The 23,352-nt window shown below is 45.0% G+C and overlaps 1 protein-coding gene across 4 annotated transcripts in view; it reads right to left on the bottom strand.

The window, feature by feature from the left end:
* APP (amyloid beta precursor protein) overlaps positions 1 to 19,054 on the bottom strand; it is a 229,270-nt gene extending 210,216 nt beyond the window's left edge. For all 4 annotated transcript variants that reach the window (XM_080374444.1, XM_080374445.1, XM_080374447.1 and 1 more), the window contains exon 1: positions 18,856 to 19,054. In XM_080374444.1, coding sequence (XP_080230570.1) covers positions 18,856 to 18,912 — 57 coding nt within the window. In that variant the 5' untranslated portion in view covers positions 18,913 to 19,054. The remainder of the gene's footprint in view (positions 1 to 18,855) is intronic.
* Positions 19,055 to 23,352: the final 4,298 nt, after the last annotated feature.

The raw sequence follows: 23,352 nt of genomic DNA, 5'->3' as shown, positions 1-23,352 counted from the left end.
GATCACTCTCTAGAGAACCAACTTCAGACCAAAGCCAGTAGCTCTAGCTTTCATTAGAGTTAAGAACATCTCCCTCCAAAATGGGCAGTACATGTGACTTTCCATCTCGTCTCCATTCAAGAACAGCAACTCAACATTTGCTTTTTGTCAGTCACCTCCATGCATTCCCCTTTTGCTGCAACAACAGCAACTCCAGCAAACATCTGAAAACCATGAGTAAAAGTAATGCTTTGGTGAGAATATTTGTGCATCCATTAAGGTTTATTATACTTTTGAAAACATTGCTTTCCTTCTGCAAAAGAAAAGCCTGCCAGCCAGATGTAAGCTGACATATCCAGCTGTTGCTCTTCATACTTTTACAGCCCCAACCTTTTCTCATTTCTAAGGCCTTGACGTGCAGCAGAACCCAGCCTAGCGTCATCTCTGTCAGCCTGATTTATTTGCAATTACAGTTAAGACAGAAAGTCTCTTCCAATAACAATAATGACCGAGGAAGACACACTGGAAATTGGTGCTCCAGTGGCTGGACACGTGTGCATGCTGTACAAATTCACAGTTTCTGTAAGTACATTCAGCTTCAAGACATGCTAAAAGCATAGTCAACGCAGTACATTCTTTAATTATACTTGGTCATTTATTCCATCTGCAAGACCAGATTTGCAGTTGGCACTCATTTAACTTCACTGTTTTAAGTTATCTACCATTGGAATACCTGATACCTAAGTTGCAGTGAAATACTTCACACAGAGAGAACATATCCCACAAAATGCACATTTATACCTTACTCCCAGCAGACTAAGAAGTGAAGCTTTCTTCTAGGTGATTAAGAAAAAAATAGCATATTTAGCGCCAAAAAATCAAACTGGGACGATCACCTAGATGACAACTGACCATGGTGTGTTCTTCTCACATTGTGTACGTTGATTGTTTTTGCACTTCCGAGCATGTTGGGAACTTTCCCACATCGGGAAATATCTACAGCAGCTGTTGAAGGAAGACATTGCAGCTCTGTCCAAACATCTCCTTTCAAGATCTTTGATCGTTAAATTCTTACAGAATGCTACAAAACACTTCCATAAAGGGGCATGAGCAAGTTGCTCATCAGAAGTTTTTGAAATGACAGAAACTATGACAGCTATATTCCTTCTTAATTTTACATAATAAGCAAATCAAGAAAAATCTAAAATGGCAGCTGGAAACTCTTAACAGATTGTCAGTTTAAGAAAAACACAAGAAAAGATAAGTAGCATCTTAATTAGTTAACTAAAAATTCTGAAAAATACATGATGCTAGAGCATTACTATCAACTCTTCTGCAAGCCACCTGAGTATCTGACCATAAATTATTTATATATGGGCAATTTTAATAAAAGGTGATTACAAACTACCTCGGCTAAAACATAACATCTAAGCTGTGCTGCTAAATCTGACTTCTTAGGAAGAAGTAAAAGATAAAAGTTTAAGAATAACTCAGAAGCAGAAGACATAGCAGTGTAGTACTGTATAGTGAAGTAATTTACCGGCATCACAACTTGCAGCAAAAGAACACAAAAAAATACAGATACACTCTTGGAAACCTTTAACAGAGCTATATGAAAAAAAAGTCAGGGTAGGTTTTATTTATTTTTCCAATTGAGTAACATTTTCATTTTCTTGTAATGCTTTTGTTTGTTGGGTTTCCCATTGAGTGCTGGAGCATTCAACCCCACACATGCACAGTCACTCTTACGATTTTGCCTGATGGCATGAAGCTGACATTACATTTGCTTGTGCAGACAAACTGGCAGGGCAAAAAAAGTCACATCTCTATTATCTGAGGTGCTACAATCCACCTTTCATTTTATTACTCCAGAGGTAAGCCTTAGCATGGTATTAGCAGGGTGAAAGGGCAGGGGAAGGGGAAAACTGTGACAACCCCAAACTTACGTTTTCTACTCAAGCTAGCAAATACAAATTCAGAGATACTAATGAGCCCTGTCCACCTGACACTCCCTTCAGACAGGCACTCTACAGCTAGCCATAATTAGCATTAGTTATCTTCAGTATGCATACACGTCAACATACAAGCACACTGTTTGCAACCTCAACAGCCCACAGTGCCATCTCAGACTGTTTGGATTTTACCTACAACAGGCTTTGTATTTCCACCCTATGATCATTACCTCTTTTAGCAAGGGTCTTCTTATTTTCACATCTATGAAGCTGTTAATCTTTTCACCAAACAGGTAACAAGGGAGATGACTTGGCAAGGATTTTAAAAAAACAAACTACAAGAAAACTAAACAAAAAAAATCCAAGCAAAAACATAAAGACTAGGTCAAGTTAAATGAGCAATAATTTATGTGAATTTCATTAGAGATTCCAAATAGTCAGCACTCGGGGCGGGGGGCGGGGGGGGGGGGGGGGGCGGGAAACAACAACCGAAAAAACCCCCCAAAAAAACACAAAACCACCAACCAAAAACATACATGCAGATGTACTGGTTAGGCATTGAGCTTTGCCAGCTTTAGCCTACATCCAAATATATCATAAAAACCCCATCAAAATGTTCTTAAAACAAGCACTTTGCAGCCAGAAGAGAAAGCAGCAGCTATCCCAAAAGAGGCAGAAAACTGTTTCTTGCTCTTGAACTCCTTTAAACAACAAAGGCCACAACAAACCCCTTGAGGTTAGGGAGGGATGCTCAGGGAGCCTGGGTCCCAGCCACATGCCTGCTCAGCACATTTCCTCAGTGCCAATCCATTTGAAACAGCGGATGTGACTGTACCCTCGAAGGAATGTGCTTGCGGATTACATGAAGGAGTCACTAAGTGCTTTGTAAGAGATATGGATTGCTTTAATAGGTCTTTCCCAAATGGCCACATACCATTTCTTGCCCCCATTGAAAGGAAAGAGGTAAAAAAACCCAGGGTTTTTTTATCTTCAAGCTGAACTTTTCTTTTTGCAAACACTACTTAAGACCATATCCTCCCCATCCCCTTCATTTGGAGCCGTAACAGAAGGCCAGTAGTGCGTAACCGCAGCTGCTGGCCACAGATGCAGGGCCCAGGCAGCTTCATCATACATTATACACCTGTATAGGTGGCACTGGGAGACAGGAGAGGCAGCAACGCCTTGTGTCACAGCAACCGGCCACAAGGAAATTTCCAAAGCAGCCTGATACTCACATTTTTCTTTTTAATGTGCAGCTATATTTCTGACTACAGTTCAGCAACTACACTACCTTAGACAAACTGAGTGACCCTACAAGCTGTCATGGCTGGAAGATATTGTCCCTCCCACCACCTCTGTGGCTATGACTACATTAGACGTGGATAGGACCTGTGGAGCAGAACAGCTGCATTTCCACCCATCCTTTGTGCATTTCACTTATTATCACACCTAGCCCAGCTACATGGCGTGGGTGTCTGCACGGGGCCAGCATGTTTCAGGCACGTTCCTGGACAACATTTTCTGGTTGGGTTCCAACTGTGAAAGAAGCCAGCCCACACATCCCAAGGCCCCCATGCAGCACAGCCCAGCGAGTCCGCCCATCAGCACCTCCTTGCACAGACTTGTGATTTGAACAGAAATGTTAATACCGATGCAGTATAAAGCCATGAACTTTAACCAAAAGGGCTCAGACTCACTGAGCTTCCTGAAACCAACCCACCCTGTACCACGACATAAACCTACCCCATCCCCTACGCCCATGTGGTGTAGCCACTTCAAGGCTTAACATGCCTTTTCAGTGAAGTTTATCAACTGATACCAGCACATGCACATAGCCAGACAAGGCTCAGCACGATTGCTTCCACCTCCCAAAAGGCTCTAAAAATAGGTGCACAAAATGGACATCCTAGTCCAAAAGTACTAGGCTTATGGAACCTGGTGTGTTTTCTTTGCTCACTTTTGTGAAGTCATTAAAAATAGCCCACAGACCTACCAGCCCTGCTAGCAAAGCGACAACTACTGCCTTGTAGTATAAACTCATTCAGAACTGGTATCTGTTGGCAGTGGGGGGAGGTCGTCTCCCTCAAAGCCATTGCAACTGTTCAAAGCTGTTAGGAGTGCCTCACCTCATAAAGGTATGAAAGCAAAGCTGACAAAAAAATGCAGCTAGTAGAGGAATTGTAGTGCCTTGCCAGAGCCTCCTCTTTGGTCCAGCATCACTTCCCTAGGAGAAGGTAATCAGTACACACTCACCCCCACTTCAGGAGAACATCATTTTAAGAACTAAGCTTCACTAAGAGAAAATTGTTTCCTTCTGACACCTCAGAAAAATTATCTGTGTGGGAACTGTATGTGCTCACACACAAAGGGAAAACAACAATCCAAGTTGAGTACACCCACATGCTATTTGCAATCAAAAATTAAAGCAGAATGGCAGAAATGTCATCCCTGCGGAGGGCTCAAGAGAGGTGCTTCTGGAAGACAGCCATGGCATGTAGCAGAAACCCGTGGCTCACACCACAGCTTCAAGGAGGAGGACTGAAGGGAGACAGAGGCCAAGAAGCAGGGGAAGCAGGGGCAGCAGGCAAAGCGACAGTGCAGAGGGCATGCCAAGCAGACTGAACACAGATTAGTAAGACTTTCCAGCATCAAAGCCAACACAGGCATATACTGAACATCACCTTTCCTAGTGATTCTTATTGCAAGCAAGGCATGTAATTTTAACTCATCTTTCCCGTCCCATTATTAAGAACTGGGAAGAGAGAGAAATTCACTCTGAGACATAGGTGTGCCTGCTAACCCAACATTAACGAAATATTTGTTGTATGTGTACCTTCAAGTACCATTGGGTACATACTTTGAACAGTTTCAGGCAACCAAATCCATTCCGTAACTCAGAATTAGCTCTGCAGATAACTCCAGCTACTAAATGCATCATGGCGGGGAAAGTGTTCAGGGTTTATGTACATACATCTAACAACTCACCTGGGAACAACAACAAAACCACCCACAGTAACTACCACCGTTGCATAAAAGCATGCATTTTTATTAAAAAGAAATAAACCTCTGTGTATAACAAATGCAGTATCTATATCCATGTCTACCATTAGACAGCCTATTTCTGCCTATTTTTAAACCAGCCTATTTCTTCACACAAATCATAACATTCCTTGCATTAGCATGGCAACAAACTACAAAATTACAAATTTACTGAAGACTGAGGGGACAGTAGAGCCTTACTGAGATGAAGCAATCTTATTCCATAAGACAAGCTCTCCTTCATTAATATTGCATTTTTTACTATATCTAAACAAAATTTCATTTTCCCAACACACTCGTGGTATGCTGTGAGCAATTTCTCAAAAAATCCCAGCTGCCTGTTTTAAGTGCCAACAATCCAACAATTATGACAAGCATTTCTGAACACCTAATCAAAACAATGCACGCTGTAGAACTGCATTATTTACTCTATTCTGCAAACACAAATTCATAACCAGTGTGCTTCTTTTGAAAATAAAGCCATGATATCCTTTCCATTTCTTGGGTTGTTTTGTTTGGAGGGTTGTTGTTTTTGTTTTTTTTTAAGTTATATTGAAACTCATGCAATTAACTTGTCAATTGTTGATTTACAAGCCATCTGCCCACTATTGTTATTTGTAAGGGCATCTAGCTTGCATGCTTAAACCAAATCTAGGCACAGAATATAGCAAACACCATGTACTGTACATAAACCTGGCTAAGACCAAAAACAAAAATACCAACGACATTTACTATTCTGGGCACCAGAAACACTATTTAATACAATACACGTGATCTGACAAAGACAGAAGAATCAGTCTGGGATGCTTCAATAGTATTTTTAAAGTATGTCAGAGAGGGAGCTATGAAGAGGTGGGGGAACACCACGAAAACCATACACACGAAAAGCCCCACCAAAAAAGAACCTCACCAATTAAAAAAATCATTGTTTTATTTGGTTGTTTTGTTGTTGTTGTTGTTAATTAAAAAGCTTTAAGTATCATTTCAGGTCTGAGAGGAAAAGACAGATGGGTGGGAAAGTTTCTAAGCTGACTGAACCAAACCACTAGCACAGATCTGTACAAATATGTTTAAAAAGACAGACAAGGTTTCAGTTTAACTCTGTAGGAGCTCAACCCCTACTTCACCTCTACGCTCTTTCTGTCTTCTGTTCTTGATACTCAGTGTTACCAACTACAGAGATAAAGCCTCTCTGAAAGACAGAGGGGTGTTGCCAGAATACCAAACTTGCAAACGGTGACACCTACCTCTCCCCACCTCCAATTTAAACAGTCTCCAAAGTAACACGTCTAGCAACAATAAGCATTACTTTAAAGGAAGTTTTTCAGAAAGTTGTGCCCTCCCCAGTTTCCTAAAGGAAAAGGTAAAAATCATACACAGCAAAGCATCTCTTACAGACTTAAAAAGCCACATCTCAACAGGGCACCCCTCTTGCCCCAGATGCATTTTCTCCTTTCAAATCACAAGGGGACATGGCACACACGATCCAAAGCCTTCAATGTTCTCGACATTGTACCAGTTTAGATGCCCTAAGTGATTTGACTGCATAGGACTGAAAACACAGACACTTCCCAATGGAAATTATATGTGGGTTTGTCTATGACATATAATTGAAGTAATGAGAACCGTTGGCTAAAAATACTCCCTCTTTCTTTTCTAAAGATTTTGACTCAAAAACCCATCCATTCTGGATTTCTGTATCACCTGGTTTAGCTAGAAAACTTGGTATCCTATGACATACACTGTTAATTCAAACAAAGCAGTAGAAGGTTGAATCTGCTAGGTACGTGTTACCAAAATCTACAGTGGTGTCATTAGGAAGTGCTAAACCACATAAAGATTGATTAGCAATTCTAAGGCTTTCTCCCTACTTTTCTATTTGATTCTTGCAGCAGACTGACTACATTTCCAAAAACACTTAGTAAGTTGTTTACTGCCTCTTCCCACCAACTGGGGAAAATTATTCAGCCTGGTTTTTACACCACACACCACAGCAGCATATAAAGTCTTCCCATTTTAATTCCTCTGTTGATCACCTTCAGGCAGACCAGCAGTTTGGCTGCTGACATGATTAAAATTAGTCTTTGAATTATGAAGCCAGTGACACCACATGGTTCTCAAAGATAGCTAGGGTGAGAACTGAGGATGGTGGGTGGTGTTTCTTTGGAGCATTTTTTGCTGGGTTTTATTGATTTATTTATTTATTACTAGATGAACTTTAGACTGCATTGTTTCTCCTGAAACAAAAATTAAAACTGTTCAAGCAAAACAAAAGCAGCTCAATACAAAAAAAGACCTGACAAACAGCAATGACCCGAAGACAAATCTAACAAGAATTCCAAAGGAGTTTATTGACGACATGGTAAATAAGAACAGGAGTTTTCATTTGTGTGGAAGACACCCAAAAGCCCTCAGGCCCTGGGGGTATGGCTCCTGACAACACCTATCAGCCACACTGGGCAGAAGATCTGCAGAACAGCACCAGAACCACAGTGCTCAGCAAGGGGAGGGAAAACCCAAAAGGTCTTTGAAAAAGGCAAATAAAAGAATTCAAAGCAAATATTTCAGACAAGCACATTATGAACAAAACAAATGATACTCGGGTGGAGTGGTGAGATAAGCAAAGAGACCCACAATTACTTCAGTTTTCTTCCATCTCCCTGGACAAGCTCACATCTTGCCAGAAGCCTCATGCCAGGAAGAGCTGCTGGCTGCGGAGGCAAGGGTACTGAAATTTAACTTGCAGATTGCTCACGTGCCCAGTTCCTCAAGTTTTAAATGTTTTCCTTACCCAAATTCTTCTCTGTAATTAAAAATAAGTAATGGATGTAAACAAAGCCTGTGCTCCAGCTTAAACACAGCACTCCCCAAAGGCTCATGTGGCCTTTTATACCAGCCTCAGCTGTTGCAGAAACACTTGGGAGCTATTGCTCCTAAGATACATTATTTAGTGATCATCGTCCCAAGGTTGGTTTTGTTTTTTTTTTCTTTTGCAGGCTCAGACATTTAATAAATGAAAAGACTTGAAATGCATTAAGTATTCCTTATCTGTTATGGCCATTTACAGCTCGAGCCAATTCCTTAAAAACTCTTTCCTTCCTTCTTTAAAATTTGTTGGGGAGAGCCACAGAGCTGGGCTGAATGCACAGAGGAAAGACAACCGTAAACATAAAATCCAAACTTGCTTGGTCCTACCCAGCAGCACAGGAAATAATCCCAACCAGCCCAGCTTGCCAGGTCTTTTGTTTCAGCAGGACCAATAAAAAAAAAACCCTATATCCTTTCTTTCAAAAGGTTCAGAAAACTTGTAAATCGCTTTTTCTTGCAATTTAACAGTAAGAACAGGGATTTTCCAACTGTTTCATTAAACAGTTCTGCAAATATTAATGCATTTTTACCTGTGAAATCCCAAACCATACTAAGCAGTTTGTCCCAGAAAATGCTAACTCACAACAGGTTTAAAAAAAAATAAATAAGGCAAGTTTAAGGCTTAATTATGTTTTGATAACACCAAAACTTTATCCTAAAATCAACAAGCAAACACCTTCAGCTGTATTTGCCATCAGTGTTAGTGTCTACAAAACTCTGCACAACCAGACACTGCTGTATTCTCCTCGGGGTGTGTGTTTCAAGACACTGGGAGTTCCCCGTGGGTACAGATTTTATATCCCATGATCTGAACAGAGCGTATCTGATCTGACCTCCTGCACATCACAGACTATTACATTTCTCCCATTTACCACGATGAAGCCAAACATCTTGTATTCATCTCTTTAGAAAATTGGTTGTGCGGTCTTCACATCTGGAGGCAAAAAATATTATTCCCTCCCCTGCTTGTGCCAAGCCCATACTGTTAAAAACATGTCCCAGGTTTCCTATCTGAATGCCTTCCAGACAGCAGCACTCGGCATGCCTTTCCTTGCCTGGCATTTCCTCTTTGTGAAGGGCAGCTAAGACGATATTCAGTCTTCCTTTTGATAAATTACTGGTTGTTCTTCTCATCTAAAAATTCCAGCTCTGGAAGTAGAACCAGAATTACTTATATCTATCAGGGCCATTAACATCCCTGTCCCAGCCCTCTCCTCCCTGAGCCCACATGGGCTCAGCTCCCCAAAACCTTACCTAGCACACAACAAGGTAACCTCAAATCCATGCCGAGGTTACCTAAACTTGCTGCTCAGTTGCAGGGTGTTGGCGGGCAGGAGGTCATGGCAGAGGAGCAGCCCGGGGCTGGGAAGCCTTGCAGAGCACAAGGCAGGTGCCCCTGGCTTGGCCCAATGTTAATCCTTCCTATGGCCCATTTTCCATATGGTCTCCAGGCCTCAATGTCCCTCTTAAAAATGAGGAGGCCACTTAATTACCGGCCTCAATGTCAAAACAGAAAACTCAGACCCTTGCCCACTACTACCAAGTCTCACAAGTCGAAAGCACTGTGTAAGTCACATTTTTCGTCCTTCTGCTTATCAAAGGAGTAAGTAACAGCCTTTTGTTACTCCACAGTTTTCTTTTAAGTGACAAATTAATTAAAGCTTTCTTTCGCTTATCAGTTAAGAGAGACAATTTTCTTCAAACACAAACATTTATGCATGTATTTATATTCCAGCACAGGTAGCCCCACTCACACTAAAGGAGACAGTTCAGATGAGCCAAGCAACATACGAATCAAGCAACATGCGACAGCCCCCATTTTCAGAGCCTGGGACTTGACTTTCAGTGGTTTTGCCCACTGCCCACAAGAGTTTTGTTAGATTTAAACAGAAACTTAGTAGTGTAGAATTTGTATTGTAGCTATAGTTTAATTAAATCTGTTTGACAAATCCTAAGTCTCATTTAAATACGTTTTCAGAAATAGTTTAGACTGCAATTTCAAAGCAAAATGCTTTAATTTTACCCCGCTGTTTATCAGAGATTACATTTTGTCTCCAAACTCAGCCATTCACGGGATTTTCTTGCAAACAACTTCAGAATGAGTTAGCGCCTCTGCCCAAAGGAAAGCCCCATCATCATCAGAGCAGGAGCTTAATGCCTGTTGCCCATGGTGTGCCAGCAGCTCGGTGCATGGTGCCAATGCAAACCGATACCATAACCCTCCCTTCCCCACCGCACAGCAGGACTGCCCACCACGGGCACCTACCCCTCTCCCACCAACCCACCTCCTCTTTACCATTCACCAAAATAAAACAGTTTGTGACCCAGTCAAGCAAGTGCTGATTTTTAGCAGTGTCAGCCTCAGCCCGCATTCAAACAGGCCCAACAGGCCAGCAGTGGCAGGTGGAACGCTTCACCTCAGCAGCTCAGATGTGATCACGATTATGAAGAATACTCTGCACGTGGAACAGGAGCAACTGGCTTTTCAAGTGTTAAGGCTAGCAGGAAAAAGGAAAAAAATCCCCAGAACTTACAGTACCACTATAAGAAATGAAAGACAACAATGCCGAAGTAGAAACAAATATAAACAGAATGGAAAGAGACTGCCAGTGTCCAGGTCCCCCTTGGAGACCTTCAGAAGTCTTCAGAACTCCCTCAAACACACATACACTCTGGATCCTCTATTTTGATCTTTGACTTTTTAGGCTTTCCAACTCCCCTTCTAACTCTCCTGTATAAAATTTAAACTATACCTTCTAAACTGGGGGGGGGGGGGAGAGGCCTGCATATTTTTTTTTTAATTATGTAAAGCTGATGTTCTCATGGTAAGTTGTACTCTTCTGGATGCTGGGACAATCACTCATCTGTAAACTGTTCGCAGTAAGTTCTAGGAGCTACACAACACTGAAAGGAGGACAAGTTGGAGCTCCAAAATTCACAGTTTAAAAAGTTTGTTGTTGAGCAACTTCAGATCAGCATTCCCCTCCTAAGACTTAACGGAACCGAAGACAGAACTGGCAAAATGGAACAGTGATGAAGTTAGGATACTGAAAGACATGTCACTAAAAGCAATTTTATTCCACTTCACAGTTAAGAGAAGTGGGCAGAGGACAGACGAGGCACATACGGCAGAGCTGCAGATGAATATCAAACAAGCTTCAAAATAGCCCAAGAGCTTAATGCATGCTACAGGTCTAGATGCTTACTAATGCTATGCACACACAAACCCCCTCAGTTCCACACCAGTACTCTAAGCACTCAGCAATTAAACTAAGATCAATCATCATTTAGTACATTCAAATTTACAACACCTATAAAGAGAAAAAAAAAGGAAAATACACAAAATAGTAAATGCCATTTTAAAGCCACTGCCTTTTTCTTGCATTAACAGTTTTATTCTCTTCCTTTACCTTCCCCTAGATAATAATGTATTTTTTACTGTTTACATAAACAACCTTACAGGCATTATATGGGATCTACATTGAAAAGAGCTTCCCCCCCCCCCCCCCAAGAAAAAAACCCCACCAACCCAGCCCCAGAAGCCATGACTTGATTTATGAGGAGCTTCAAAAATTAACTACAACAGAATCAAACTTTTAACAGTAACACATGGGGTGGGTGGGTGTGTCTACGTCCCCATGTTTTCAGGTGAGATACAGGGATCAAATGCAGTTTTTCAAGTTACCTTTCAAACGGTAAGAAAGCAGAATGCAACAGAAGTACTGTATATTCCAGTACTCAATATTCCAGATCCAAAACTGCAGCTACAAGAGTAAATTCACATAAGCACAGAAAGAAGATAGCTGTTTAACTCAGACCTGTATCATGGCCCCTGACAAAACAGGTAGGAGGAGGAAGGGGGGGGGGGGGGGGGGGGGGGAGAGGAAGGCCCTTTGCAGAGACCATAATTTAGAGAAAAAAATCAATTTTACAGGGTCAGAGCTTCAGAATGAGTAATCTCTACCTTTAAAATGTGCTGATATGGTAAGGGAAGGTTTGCTGTGTGCACAAAAAGGATGCCATAGCACAACAAGGAGATTGTAAATAACTCCAAAATCCTGCCCCATCTCCATTTTTTTTCTACGTGTGCCCACTGCCTACTGCTTCTAAATTTTGGAGGTGGCTGAGGAGGCAATTTTCACCCTTACCACAAGGAAAAAAATTATTGGTATACTTCAATCTATTAGCACCAAATAACTATTACCTAAATTTGAGCTATGTATGTGTACACTCCTGTTCCATAGTTCCAAAAACCTTCAAGTCCAATATTAATATAGTTCCCAAACAATATGGGTTTTGCTCCCCCCTGCCCCCACCTTAAACCCCTATTAGACATGCGTTTTGTTTTACCAACTGCAATTCCAAACAGAAATTACATAAATCACACTACGTATGTAAACTGCCATACTAGATCACACTGGTAGCCTGTTCTGAAAAGAAGCAATTTTTAAATGCTTTTATTAACAGGTACAACCAGTTTTGCCCCATTCCTGTCATATGTTATCTGTTGTGGTTGAATAGATAAACTCTGCTCTGGGGGAAGACAGACCAGAAAAGGATGAACAGAGAATTTCTATCTGGATTAGCTCAAAATGGGTCAGTGGGATCAGAATGGAGTTATCCATCCCTGAATGCAGCTCCTTGGGGACTTTTGCCTTTTGCAGAGACTTGACACTAACTTTTAACAATTGGGAACCAAAGAGAGGTCAGGTGCAAAAAGACTGTTTGCACCCTGCTGCAGGTCACCAGAGGAAGGCAAAGGGACACCTTAATTAAATGCTATTACACAAACTTCTGCAAATGTGGTTTCAGAGGTTGACACTCTTCCCCAGAGAAGGTGCCTGCTCTTTTAGCTAGGCCAGTTCGACTGCTTGTGGCCTTTTTCTGACTCAGGTCTCCAAAGCCAGAAGATGACACCTACTAAAAAATGCACAGCTCGTTTCTTTCAACATGGCACAGGATCACAAAGCCTAGAGAGGGGTCAAAGAGCACTGAAGAAGCTGAACTTACAAAGCGGTGGCCACCAGTGGAAGCAGGAAGAGAACAGTTTTTAGCAGCTAGCCCTGAGCTAGGTCAGTTGCCAGCCAAAGAGCAGTGTTTAACTACTGTCTGAAAGGAGCAACCAGATTACGAAACCACAAAGCTCACTGGCTCACCTGCTCCTCTGTTTAAAGCTCGGCTGTCCCACAGTTTGTAAAATGCCATCAGCTGACCAGAAGGTTTGTTTCTTTTGGAACTCTTCATGTATCACTGCAATCTACGCTTATCTTTGAGTATTGAGTCCTCGGGAGAACATCAAGGTCTCCTGAACTTGCCGGGAGGACAATCAAGAAAATACCCGAAGTCCTGCTTCTCAGCTGAAATAAGTCCCAGTGCTTACAAAGTTGTTACACTGGGAGCTGCAGTAAAGAAACCAGCAATATCTGTGTCTATCACTCTCTCCTGTTTCTATTCATTGATGCAGGGCAAGAAACCTGCAACGCACAACTGTGGAACAGTGGTGTCCTTACCATAAGTAGCTGGTTTAAGGTTTTCCACCCTTCTAAAAAGCATCACTTATTTTAACCTCTTTATATTCATACACAAGCATGTGCCTGTCACCTGGAAAGAGCCACCGCAAGATACTTGCATTAATCACACACTGTGGAGTGTACTGCCCTTTACCCATATTGCCATCATGTGAAATTGTGTCCTGTAATTATTTGAATCATTGCAGCATGGTGTTATTTCTTTACTAAACACATATATACATACACACTTATGTCATTCAATTTGATCCCCTGGGTCATTATCCCCATTTACTTTGTGTCTCTTTTGTTACGTTACTAAATTCTTACCTAGAGCGACAGCAAATTTGGTAACTGGAGGCTTCTCCAGAGCTTTTGGACTCTACAGCAGAGCACAACAAGATTTGATAATCAGGTAACTCTCTAAAGGCTTTTAAATCAAAATGAACAAAACAACAAAAAAAGACACATATCCAGATTCCTGAACCAATGTCACATTACAAACAAGGGCTACAATCAAGGGCAGAAAAGTGACGTATTTACAGCTGAAGACTCAAAAACACACACCAGCCATTACTGGTTGATATCCTCAGCTGGTTTGATATCACCAAAAGGGATGGAAAACGTGTTTTCAAAACCATAACTGTAGGCATTTCTGAAGGAGAGTCAGGGCAGGAGAGCAGTTTCCAGATCAAGTTGTGAGAAGGGCTCAGACCGACTGCACTCAGCTTTAAACAAAAATAAAAAGCGGGTCAGAGCAAAAGTTTGACTCCTGTGAAGAGGAGTCCTTTATCTCCCAATCATTCCAGGCTCGTGCTTCTTACCAACATTGCTTTTAGCAATTCTCAGTCTGGCAGCAACCGTTGTAAACTCTCATTGCAAAAGCATGCTCTAGCAGTTCACCAAGCTTACAGAAAGTCATTTGCTATTTTTTCAATTTGCTTTACTTTTAATCTTCTTACACCACAGGATATTTTTTTTTTTTCCAAAATCCCCAGAATTTCAATCCAATAACACACAGCTTCTAGACTTAAGTGTTAAAACCACACCAGACAGTTCGCCTAACAATTTCAATGAACCTATTACCATATGTAAACCCAATTACATTTTCATCAGTAGCAGTCTAGAACTTCCTTCATTGCCTGAATATAAGGAGGCATGTAAGCGACCATTGGTTTAATACAGCCTATACACTAACATAATGTATATACACAGATGTACACGTGTGGTGATTCTAATGTCACACATTCGATATGCAAATATATTGGGGATCTCTACATATATTTGCACACATATTGACACATCAGATGACTAATGCATTACATGTATGCATTCATGTGTATACACACACGGACATTTGATAGGTATGAATGGGTTTTTATTAAACCCAAATACAATTTTTTCAACTCTTGGTTATAACATATTTTTTTGGAAGATGTGACAGATGTCAAAATGACACTCATTCAGTGTATTCAAGATAAGGATGTAAATTAAGCCCTGAGACACTGCCTTAAAAATAATCAAATAACAGCTCAGGATGCGTTTCAACAGAAGGCTGAACCAACCACACCGTGGATGGAGCAGCTTGCCACCCAGCAAGGTTACACAGGCTCTGTCCTTGGAGCATCATTTTCAAGACCCAACTGCAGAAAGCCCTGAGCAGCCTGGTCTGATCTCAGAGCTGGCTCTGCTTTGGGCAGGGGGTCAGACCAGAGACCTCCTAAGGGATCCTATGATCCTATCTACTGATTTCTTGATCAAGTTTCCACACCCAACAGCTCGTGTTAATAATTCTACTAAGTCGCTAAAAAAATTATTCTCAAAAAAACAGCTGCCAACTCATCAAGCAGTTATGTGAAGTTACTACGCTCTTAAGCCATTTTGCTAAACTTTGTATTGGAAAAGGGCTGCCAGTTAAAAGAAACTGTCATACCCTTTCGTCATGTAACCTACAAACCAAACTGTTTATTATCCTTTACAGTTTATTAAACATAAGCAAAAAGAAAGTCACAAAAAGACATCAAAGATGACCTATACTTATTGTAGGTTTGCCATAAAATTCAACAATGATTAATTAAAACTGATCATGAAAGATCACTTGCATCTGTCACACAAAGAGTTCAAGGAGAAAATAAAAATTAAAAAAATCTTGTCAGCTTCCTCATGTTTTTATACAAGTTCTGTGAAAAAGCACAGCAGTTGACCACTTTTTTTTTTTCCCCCAGGATAGACATTTGGAGAACACCAGTTTCAAAACTGTCTGTTGCTCATTAATCAAACAAAAGACAAATAAGAAGCTCCTTTTTTTTTTTACTGTTTAATTTGCCCACCTGGCTGCCAAGGCTCTTGGTTCTGGTGTGCCATCAGGGGCATCTGCCCTGTCCTGCCCTGCTTACCCACGTGGCTGCTGACCCCAACACGGCAGCATTTCAAATAAGAAGCGCAAAAGGAACCCTTCAACACATGCAAAGCCTTTGCCAGGGGAATTCAGGAACGGAACAGATGGGAAGAGAAACCCGAAGTCTGTAATGGAAGTGAAAGAAAAGGCCTCATCCGTTCCCATGTTGCACAGTCATTTCTGAAGATCTGCCTGAAAACTAAATAATGAAAAAACAAATACTTGGGGTCATCACAAAAAAAAAAAAAAAAAAAAAAAAGATCAAAATAAGAACGCATAAAACACTACCTTACCCAGTTTTAAAAAAAAAAAAAAAAAAAAAAAAAAGCTCTCAGGTAACACACCTTTTGTTAAGTAACCTTCTGAGGGCCAGCTTGTATGACACCAATGTCTCAACAACTTGGTTTCGGTCAGCTAGTAAAAGAGTCTCGCTTATAAACATGGAGCTAGAGCAGTGACCACAACAAGCATGGAAGTCAGTGTGCTAATTAGGGGAAACCCTGATTTATAAACTGGGATCACTCACACAAATCCACAAGGATATTTACTGTCACATCTATCTACTGAAATCAGACAATTAACAGAAAGAGATTAAATGGAAACATACCTACTGAAGAATATGACAGTTTTACAAATTATGAGAGCTCTTGGCCAATGGATTTCTAAACCCAGTAAGTATGATTCACATGAGTGGCAAAAGCAACACGCTAAGCAATCACAAAACCACCAAACGTCACTAAGGAATATTTCCTTTAAAGTTGCATAAATAAACATTAATCTACCTGTAATTTTAGAAAGGAATTTTTAATGTGTAATATACAAGAAATTTTTTTTGTTCCTGCTTTCCCTCTTGGTTACACTATTCCCTGTGAAAGCAAAGTACTTTGTACAAAGGTTCTTTGCTGCTCTCCTGAAAGCATTTGTTAAAAACGGCAGGAAAAATGTTTCATTTCAGAAAAGAGATCTAAAAATAATCTAATTCAAGCATCAAAATTTCACGCTTTAGCATATGAAGACAGTTCAAGTGCAGTAAATGCACACATGCAATTCCTATTATGAAATATTTTAGTATTATAAAAATCTGTCACTTGTTCAATACATCAACCTTAGAGTATAAAGACCGACAAATGCCTGATCACAATATGACCAGGTGTTAAAACCGACCCCGCTATTAAAAAAAAGGATAAACGCAAAGCTTCTAATGTTGGTACGGAATGAGATCAAAAGCTTCTGCGGAAACATCAGTGCCCATTTAAGCCAACGGTTTGAGGCAAAGGATGTCTCTGAAAATTCTGGATATCACCAAGGCAGACACCATTGCAGAGGTGTCTGCACGGACTCTCCCCTAAATGGCTTTGGTGCAAAATCCAAACCCCCTTTCTTGCAAGCACCTTCACAGCGGTAACACCTACATCCCCATCTGCAAGGCCAGGGCTGCAGGGACCCGACAGAAATGCTCATCCCTCTGAGGTCTATCCTGAATGATGGTATCAATTGTAAAATCTCATTTTTTACTTCAGCTGTGCACCCAAGGCAGAGATTTCCTTCTACTGCGTTCAGACAACAAGCAGTTGCATCAAGCTGATAAAAACCCAAATGAGTTTTGTAACTGGAAGCTTTAAGCCTCTGAGCATCTTGACAACTGCTCAGTTTGATGTACCCTGCTCAACATTGACAAGATCACGCCTCGAAGCGAGAGCCTGTGGCTCGCAGCCTTGCCGGTGGGGATGGAGAGCCGTCTCCTGTCCTCCGCGGGTACCGAGGTCCCTCCCAGGAAGGGCACCTGAGCCGCAGGCTGCAACCCCCTGCCCAACGGCGAGCAGGAGCTGCAGGCTCCGTTCCCAGGCTACATGTGGGCACCCACCTCAGCCCCACCGACCGCGAGCCCCCCGTGGCGGGGGGGCAAGCTGGGGTCTCAAGGCCAAGGTCTGGCAGCCAGGGCCTGAAGGAGACGGGAGGTAACTCCCCCCTCCCCACCCCCAAGAAAAAGGTGTGGGAGGGGAGAGTTAAGCACCGACACTTGGCCATGTCGGCTCCACCGAGGTCGGGGGCTGCGCTGCCCCCCCGCCCCCCCCCGGCGCCGGCAGGAGCCGCGGTGCGCTCACACCGCCGGCCGGAGGCGGGGTACGGGGGACCCCTCCCACCCCCAGCCCCACCCAGAGGGGCCCGGCGGAGGGTGCCGCCAGGCCGGGCGGGCGGAGCCGCCCCCGGGGAGGGGAGGGCAGGGGCGGCCGCGGAGGGGCGCGGGCTGCTGGCGGCCGCAGCGCGCACGGCGGCGCCTCTCTGCTGCACTGCAGAGGCGCCATCTTCTCGCCTCTCCGCGCCGCTCGGCACCGGCCGCGGGGGGGCACGGCTCGGCCCGGCCCCGGCCGCCGCCCCCTCCCCGCACACCCCCGCGGACGCCGCCTTCCCGCCTCCGCAGGGCTGCTGCGCCAGCCCACGGGGAGCCGCCCGCCGCCGCCCCGCACACCTGCGCGTAGGTGCGCGATGCGGGGGGCGCTGCCCTGCCCGCCCGCAGCCCGGCTCCGCGCCCCCGGCCCCCGCCCCGCGAGGGGAATGCCGCCGGCCCCCGCGCCCCCGCCCGCACCGCGCCCACACGCGGGGAAAGTTTTCCCTCTCCAGCCCCCGGCAGGGAAGGCCCCGCGGGACGGACTCGGCCTCCCCGGCCCTGCCTCGCCCGCCGGCTGGCGGCGCCGCCGCCGCCCCTCCCCGCGGACCCCTGCGGCGCCAGACGGCTCCGCGGGCGGCGGCCGAAGTTAACGGGGAAGAGCCCCGCAGCGGCAGCCGATCAGCGAAGGGCGCCGGCCCCGGCGGCAGGGACGGCCGCGGACACGCGTGGCGGGGGCGGGGGGCGCCAGCCCCGGCCGCTCCCCGCCCGCTTCCTCCGCTCCCCGGCTCGCCGTCCCGCTCGGCGGGAGCGACCCTATTGTTCCGCGGCGGGAGGGCGACGGCAGCCGGGGAAGGAGCCCCTTAGACCGGCTGCGTGACGGGGGCCGGCGACTGCCGCCCGCCCCACCCCGCCGCGGGGGCGGCTGCGGGCAGACAAAAGCCTCGGAGAAGCGGAGGAGGACGGCGGGGAAGCCCCCGCCTGGCCGCCCCCTGCCCCGCTTACCTCGAGAGCCCGAGCGGCGCCGGAGGCCAGCAGCAGGAGGGCTAAGTGGGGCAGCATCGCGGCGGCCGGGAAGGGGGGAGGGAGGAAGGGAAGGAGGGACGCCGGCGAGACGCGGCGGGGTCCGGCTGTAAATCCGCGGGGCCGCGCCGCTGCCGGGGAGAGCGACTGAGCTGCGGCGGCACCAGCCGAGCGCCGCGGCGGGGCCGGTCAGCTGATGGCCCGGCCCGCCCCCGAGCGGGCGGTGCGCCCGGCCCGGCGCGGCCCTCCCCGCCCCGCGGAGACCCCTAGCGGCGGCGCCCGGGCGGCGCAGCGCCGACGGCCCGGCCCGGCCCGCCCTTTCTCCTCGCTGCCCGCCGCGCCGCGCCGCCCCCGGGCCGGGCCAGCGCGGAGGGAGGCCCGAGCGGCGAGAGGGCTGCCCGTGGCCGCGGTCGGCGGCTCGGGGCGGCCTCGGGGCGCCTCCCAGGCCGGCCGCAAACCAGCGAGGGGGTTGCCCTCGTACCGGTGGTTCGCGGCAGCAGCGCCCCTGTGCTCGGCCGCCGGGCACCACCGGTAGCTGCAGGAGCCCCGCGGCCTGGACGCACCATCCCCGCTCTGAAGTGGCGTGTACAGAAACGCAACCCCCACCATTGCAGGGCGTTCCCGAAAAAAACCAACAATCCAAACATCCGTGTAATTTAGAGGCAATTTAACAAATTCTGCCTTTCCCGGCGAGGCAGCACACCTTCCGCTGGGATCCAGGCGGAGGGGATGAGCAAGCACAGCTGCTTTGCCTGGGGGCCGTACCTGACACCAGCGCAGGCTCCTGCAGCCGGGGGCTCCTGCCCATCGCCTGGGGGGGCAGCTGTGGTCTCCACTTATTCCCCCGCCCACTGCTAACTGCAAGATGGGTGCAACATTTGTGGGAGTGCTATCAAAAACGAAGGCACCCAGGAACATCGGCAGAGTTGAGGCTTAACAGCCTCAGAAAAGAAAGAAATCAAATTAAAATGTAGTGCTTTGTCAAACAGCTTGTAATCAGGAGGCCGAAGCAACCTTACTTTCTTGCCTTCGCAACAGCATTGTAATAATTGGTATACTAAACCTGTCAGGAGAGCTAAAAATGAGTTTCATGCTGAAACAGCTGCTATTGTAGCCAAAATTCAGCGTGACACAGCCTGCCCGTTCTGCCTTTGACCTGCAGGCTCGGTGGCAGCACCTCTGCTCCCACTGGGGCTCCCCATCGGCAGCTGACAGATCCCCTCCCGGCACAGGGACCTGCAGCCAGGCTGTGTGAGGGGCAGGTGGTGGACACCTCCCCAGCGTACAGCTCCATACAGAATCCTGGGCTGCACTGTCCTCGCTGCCACTCTCATACCCATCTTCTACTGAAGTCAGAACTGAAATCCACTGAGAGTCTTGGCCAAAGCTGCAGGCAGATGCAGAGGGATGTTTACCCAGCAAGAGCAACCTGGGCTGCTGTGTCAGGCAGACTGTAACGTGCCACGAGAGACCTTAGTGCCACAGCGTTCTGCCCCCACAGCCAGGCCCTAGAGACAGAAGACTGTTTGCATGCAAATATGAATATTCTCATACAGGTGAATGAACTGGAGATACATGAAAGCTTTGGGGAATTGCTTGAGTCACACTTACTGAATTTGACAGGTCTCTGACAGGCAGGGAACAGATGAGGCTCATCCCTCCCCGCCAAACATACAGATGCAAAGTATATTCAACAAGTGCAATTAGTAGGCACCTTTAAGAAACACACACTCATGACACCACACAACCTGTAAATTAAAATTAGTTGAGCAGCAACAATGCCAGGCTTAGCCATAATAATTTAATACTGTTATCTGCTTGTTAGGATAATGATCACATGGCTTTGAGGGGTTGGAGGAATTTGCTGTGTTTCTAAACTCAGCCATTGGAAAGACAGCACTGCAGATGAGCAATATCCTGCTAAAGCTGATGGAGGTCATTCAAAAACAATTCTTTCCAGAAACAATGGAGGCAATCAGAAGGAAGCTCATTGCAAGTTCTGGGAAAAGAAAAAAAAATAAAATTAGGCTTCCAGATGGGATGGGTGGAAGACCAAAATAGACTCGTGTAGCCCTTCTATTACAAGTTGGCTTGGTAGTTCTTTGTATTCTCTCCTTCTGGTGCTGAAATCAAACAGTGTTTCAACTTCTGTTTCTCTGGATGAGCCCAGACTGCTTCCTTCCTCACCGTGGGCAGGCAGGCAGGCTGGAGGTCCCTTTTACCTGTGGCTAGGAGGGGGGCAGACCTGTGAGATGCACACCTTGGGGGAGAGCAGGGAAGGCTCAGGTGAAAAGGTGGGTAAAAGCTAACGACAGGTGTTCCCATTTACAGCCAGTAAAACTCAGTGACAATATCCAAAACCCAGTGACAATATTTGCTAAGGTTTCATGAAGTTAGGCATGCTGGAAGTCTTAACCAAAAACGCTTTTGAAAGCTGTTTGCGAGGCCTACAAAATTTGGAGATGACCTGCTGATAGGAAAACCCCAGAGATTGTGTCCTATTTTTCACTTTGTATCTTCTTTCGGGATCTGTATAGAATGTCAGATACACGTTTTCCCTTGTTTCCTCTGTCATCTTAGTATAGAAACCCCGCTTTAACCAGACCTGGGAAGCTGTCACAGCTGGAGCACAACGAAGCCTACTACAACCTCACTACAGGGCCAATGACGGAAATCATCTTCCTGAAAAGAAAGCAGCCCAGGTTGGATCACAAAATGATAGGGCTTACATTTGGGTCTAATAAAATACGTACAGCAAATAATCCCAAACTCTGTTGAGATGTGATTTTCCCTTTAAATGCTGGGCTTTGTTATTCAATCTTAATGTCATAATTTTCAAAGCGATGACCAAGCATGCATGTCAAGTTTCATTTTTTGGCCACTTCTGTGCTCTGCCTGTGTATCTTGCAAATGATTTCTAATGTTATTTCACAGCCCTTTCATTTTAATATATTATTTATATGGTAACATTGTTCAGGCATACAGTTTCTCATTGAACACTCATGAAGCAAGTGGACCTTATCCACAAATGCAGATATTACTCTACAATAGGCAACAAAACATGTCAGTCTGCTTCATAACCTAATGAATTTCAGTGGTAAATAAGTCAAGGGGTATTTCACTCCACCTGTGTTTTGTGGCCACGCTTACCAAAGCACCACATTGTCAGACTAGAAGGATATTTCGCCCTGAAAAAGAGCTACTCTTTTAGTGGAGAAGCTGCCTCCCTCCCAACACAATAGCTAATTGAAGGTGTTTGCTGGGGGAAACAAAAGCAGTATTGCAACCCTTGGAACATTCTTCAGTTACCACTAAGCCATAAACTTCCCCTTGGTGCCCCCCTGGATCTCTCAGCAGAGAGTTTTAATGGGAGAGCTCATACATGGTTTCTGAAGGGGGACAGGCAGCCTAAGACACAGGCACAGTGACGGCATTACCAGGTATCTCCAAGTATGTAAAGTGGTTTTCTAGAATACATGCAATTTACCAGTAGTGTTCACTGAATTTCTGATGGTGGAGGCTTGTTTCATTCACACCAACAAAATTAGCGTTATTAATCCAATCGCCAGCTGTACTTTATTCATATTAGGGATGATTCTTCACACTGATTCTTTCAGTATGGTACTACAGCCCGTGCTTTCATGAAGATTTCTCCATTTGTTCTCAACTCTGAGGAGAGGGCTCCAAGTTGGCAAGCTTGAGTTTTGGTCCAGACTTTGATGCTGACTCACTGTCTCCTGCTGGAGTTGCTTCGCTTCAGTGCTCACCATTTTCTTTATCGGGGATAATGCTGTTTCCCTGCCTTTGTGATTCATGTAGGGAACAGAACAAAGCGCTAGGGTTAGTATTTCTGAATGAACCTCTGCAAGTTAAAGACTTGGATCCTACTGAGCTGGTACCTTCTGTGTTAGTCCCAGTCAAGGAGTTTTTCTGTACTCTGAAAACTACTAGAGCGTAAATTACCAGATTTATTTCAGACAACTCCAGCAGGAATTTGTATTTTTGAATAGCACAGAATTAATTTTAATGGGAAACTTTTAGGTTTTATGCTGCACCTTGAACGACTGCAGGTATAATTAATCTGCTCACTGTCATGCAAGTGTCCTCTAGAGACGTTTGTTTCCTTTGGAGTCAGCCTGCAGCCCTGAGAAAGAGGCTCTCTAAATATTAATCCAAAATAGGAAGAGAGAGATTGTACCTAATCAACCCTACACAAGTACATGCTGTTAGCAACAACAATGGATACGGATATGATTTCAAATTGTGAACAGTTGATCCTTGTCTAAATTCTGCAAAACACCTTCAGTTTTTGGCTTTTACAGATGCAGTACACAGTTAGGTAGCCAGTAGCCATAGCGACCTACTCAAATGCAAATGATTTGTTCTGCATAGCACAGGAGTATTAAGAGTCGATGATATCTACTGGAGCAGGTACACAATACAAATGGCACAGCCAAGTGAATAATGAAATCACAGTCC

Source organism: Falco punctatus (genome assembly GCF_963210335.1).
Source record: "Falco punctatus genome assembly, chromosome: 2".
Classification (NCBI taxonomy): Eukaryota; Metazoa; Chordata; class Aves; order Falconiformes; family Falconidae; genus Falco; species Falco punctatus.
This window is presented reverse-complemented; position numbering and strand designations above follow the sequence as displayed.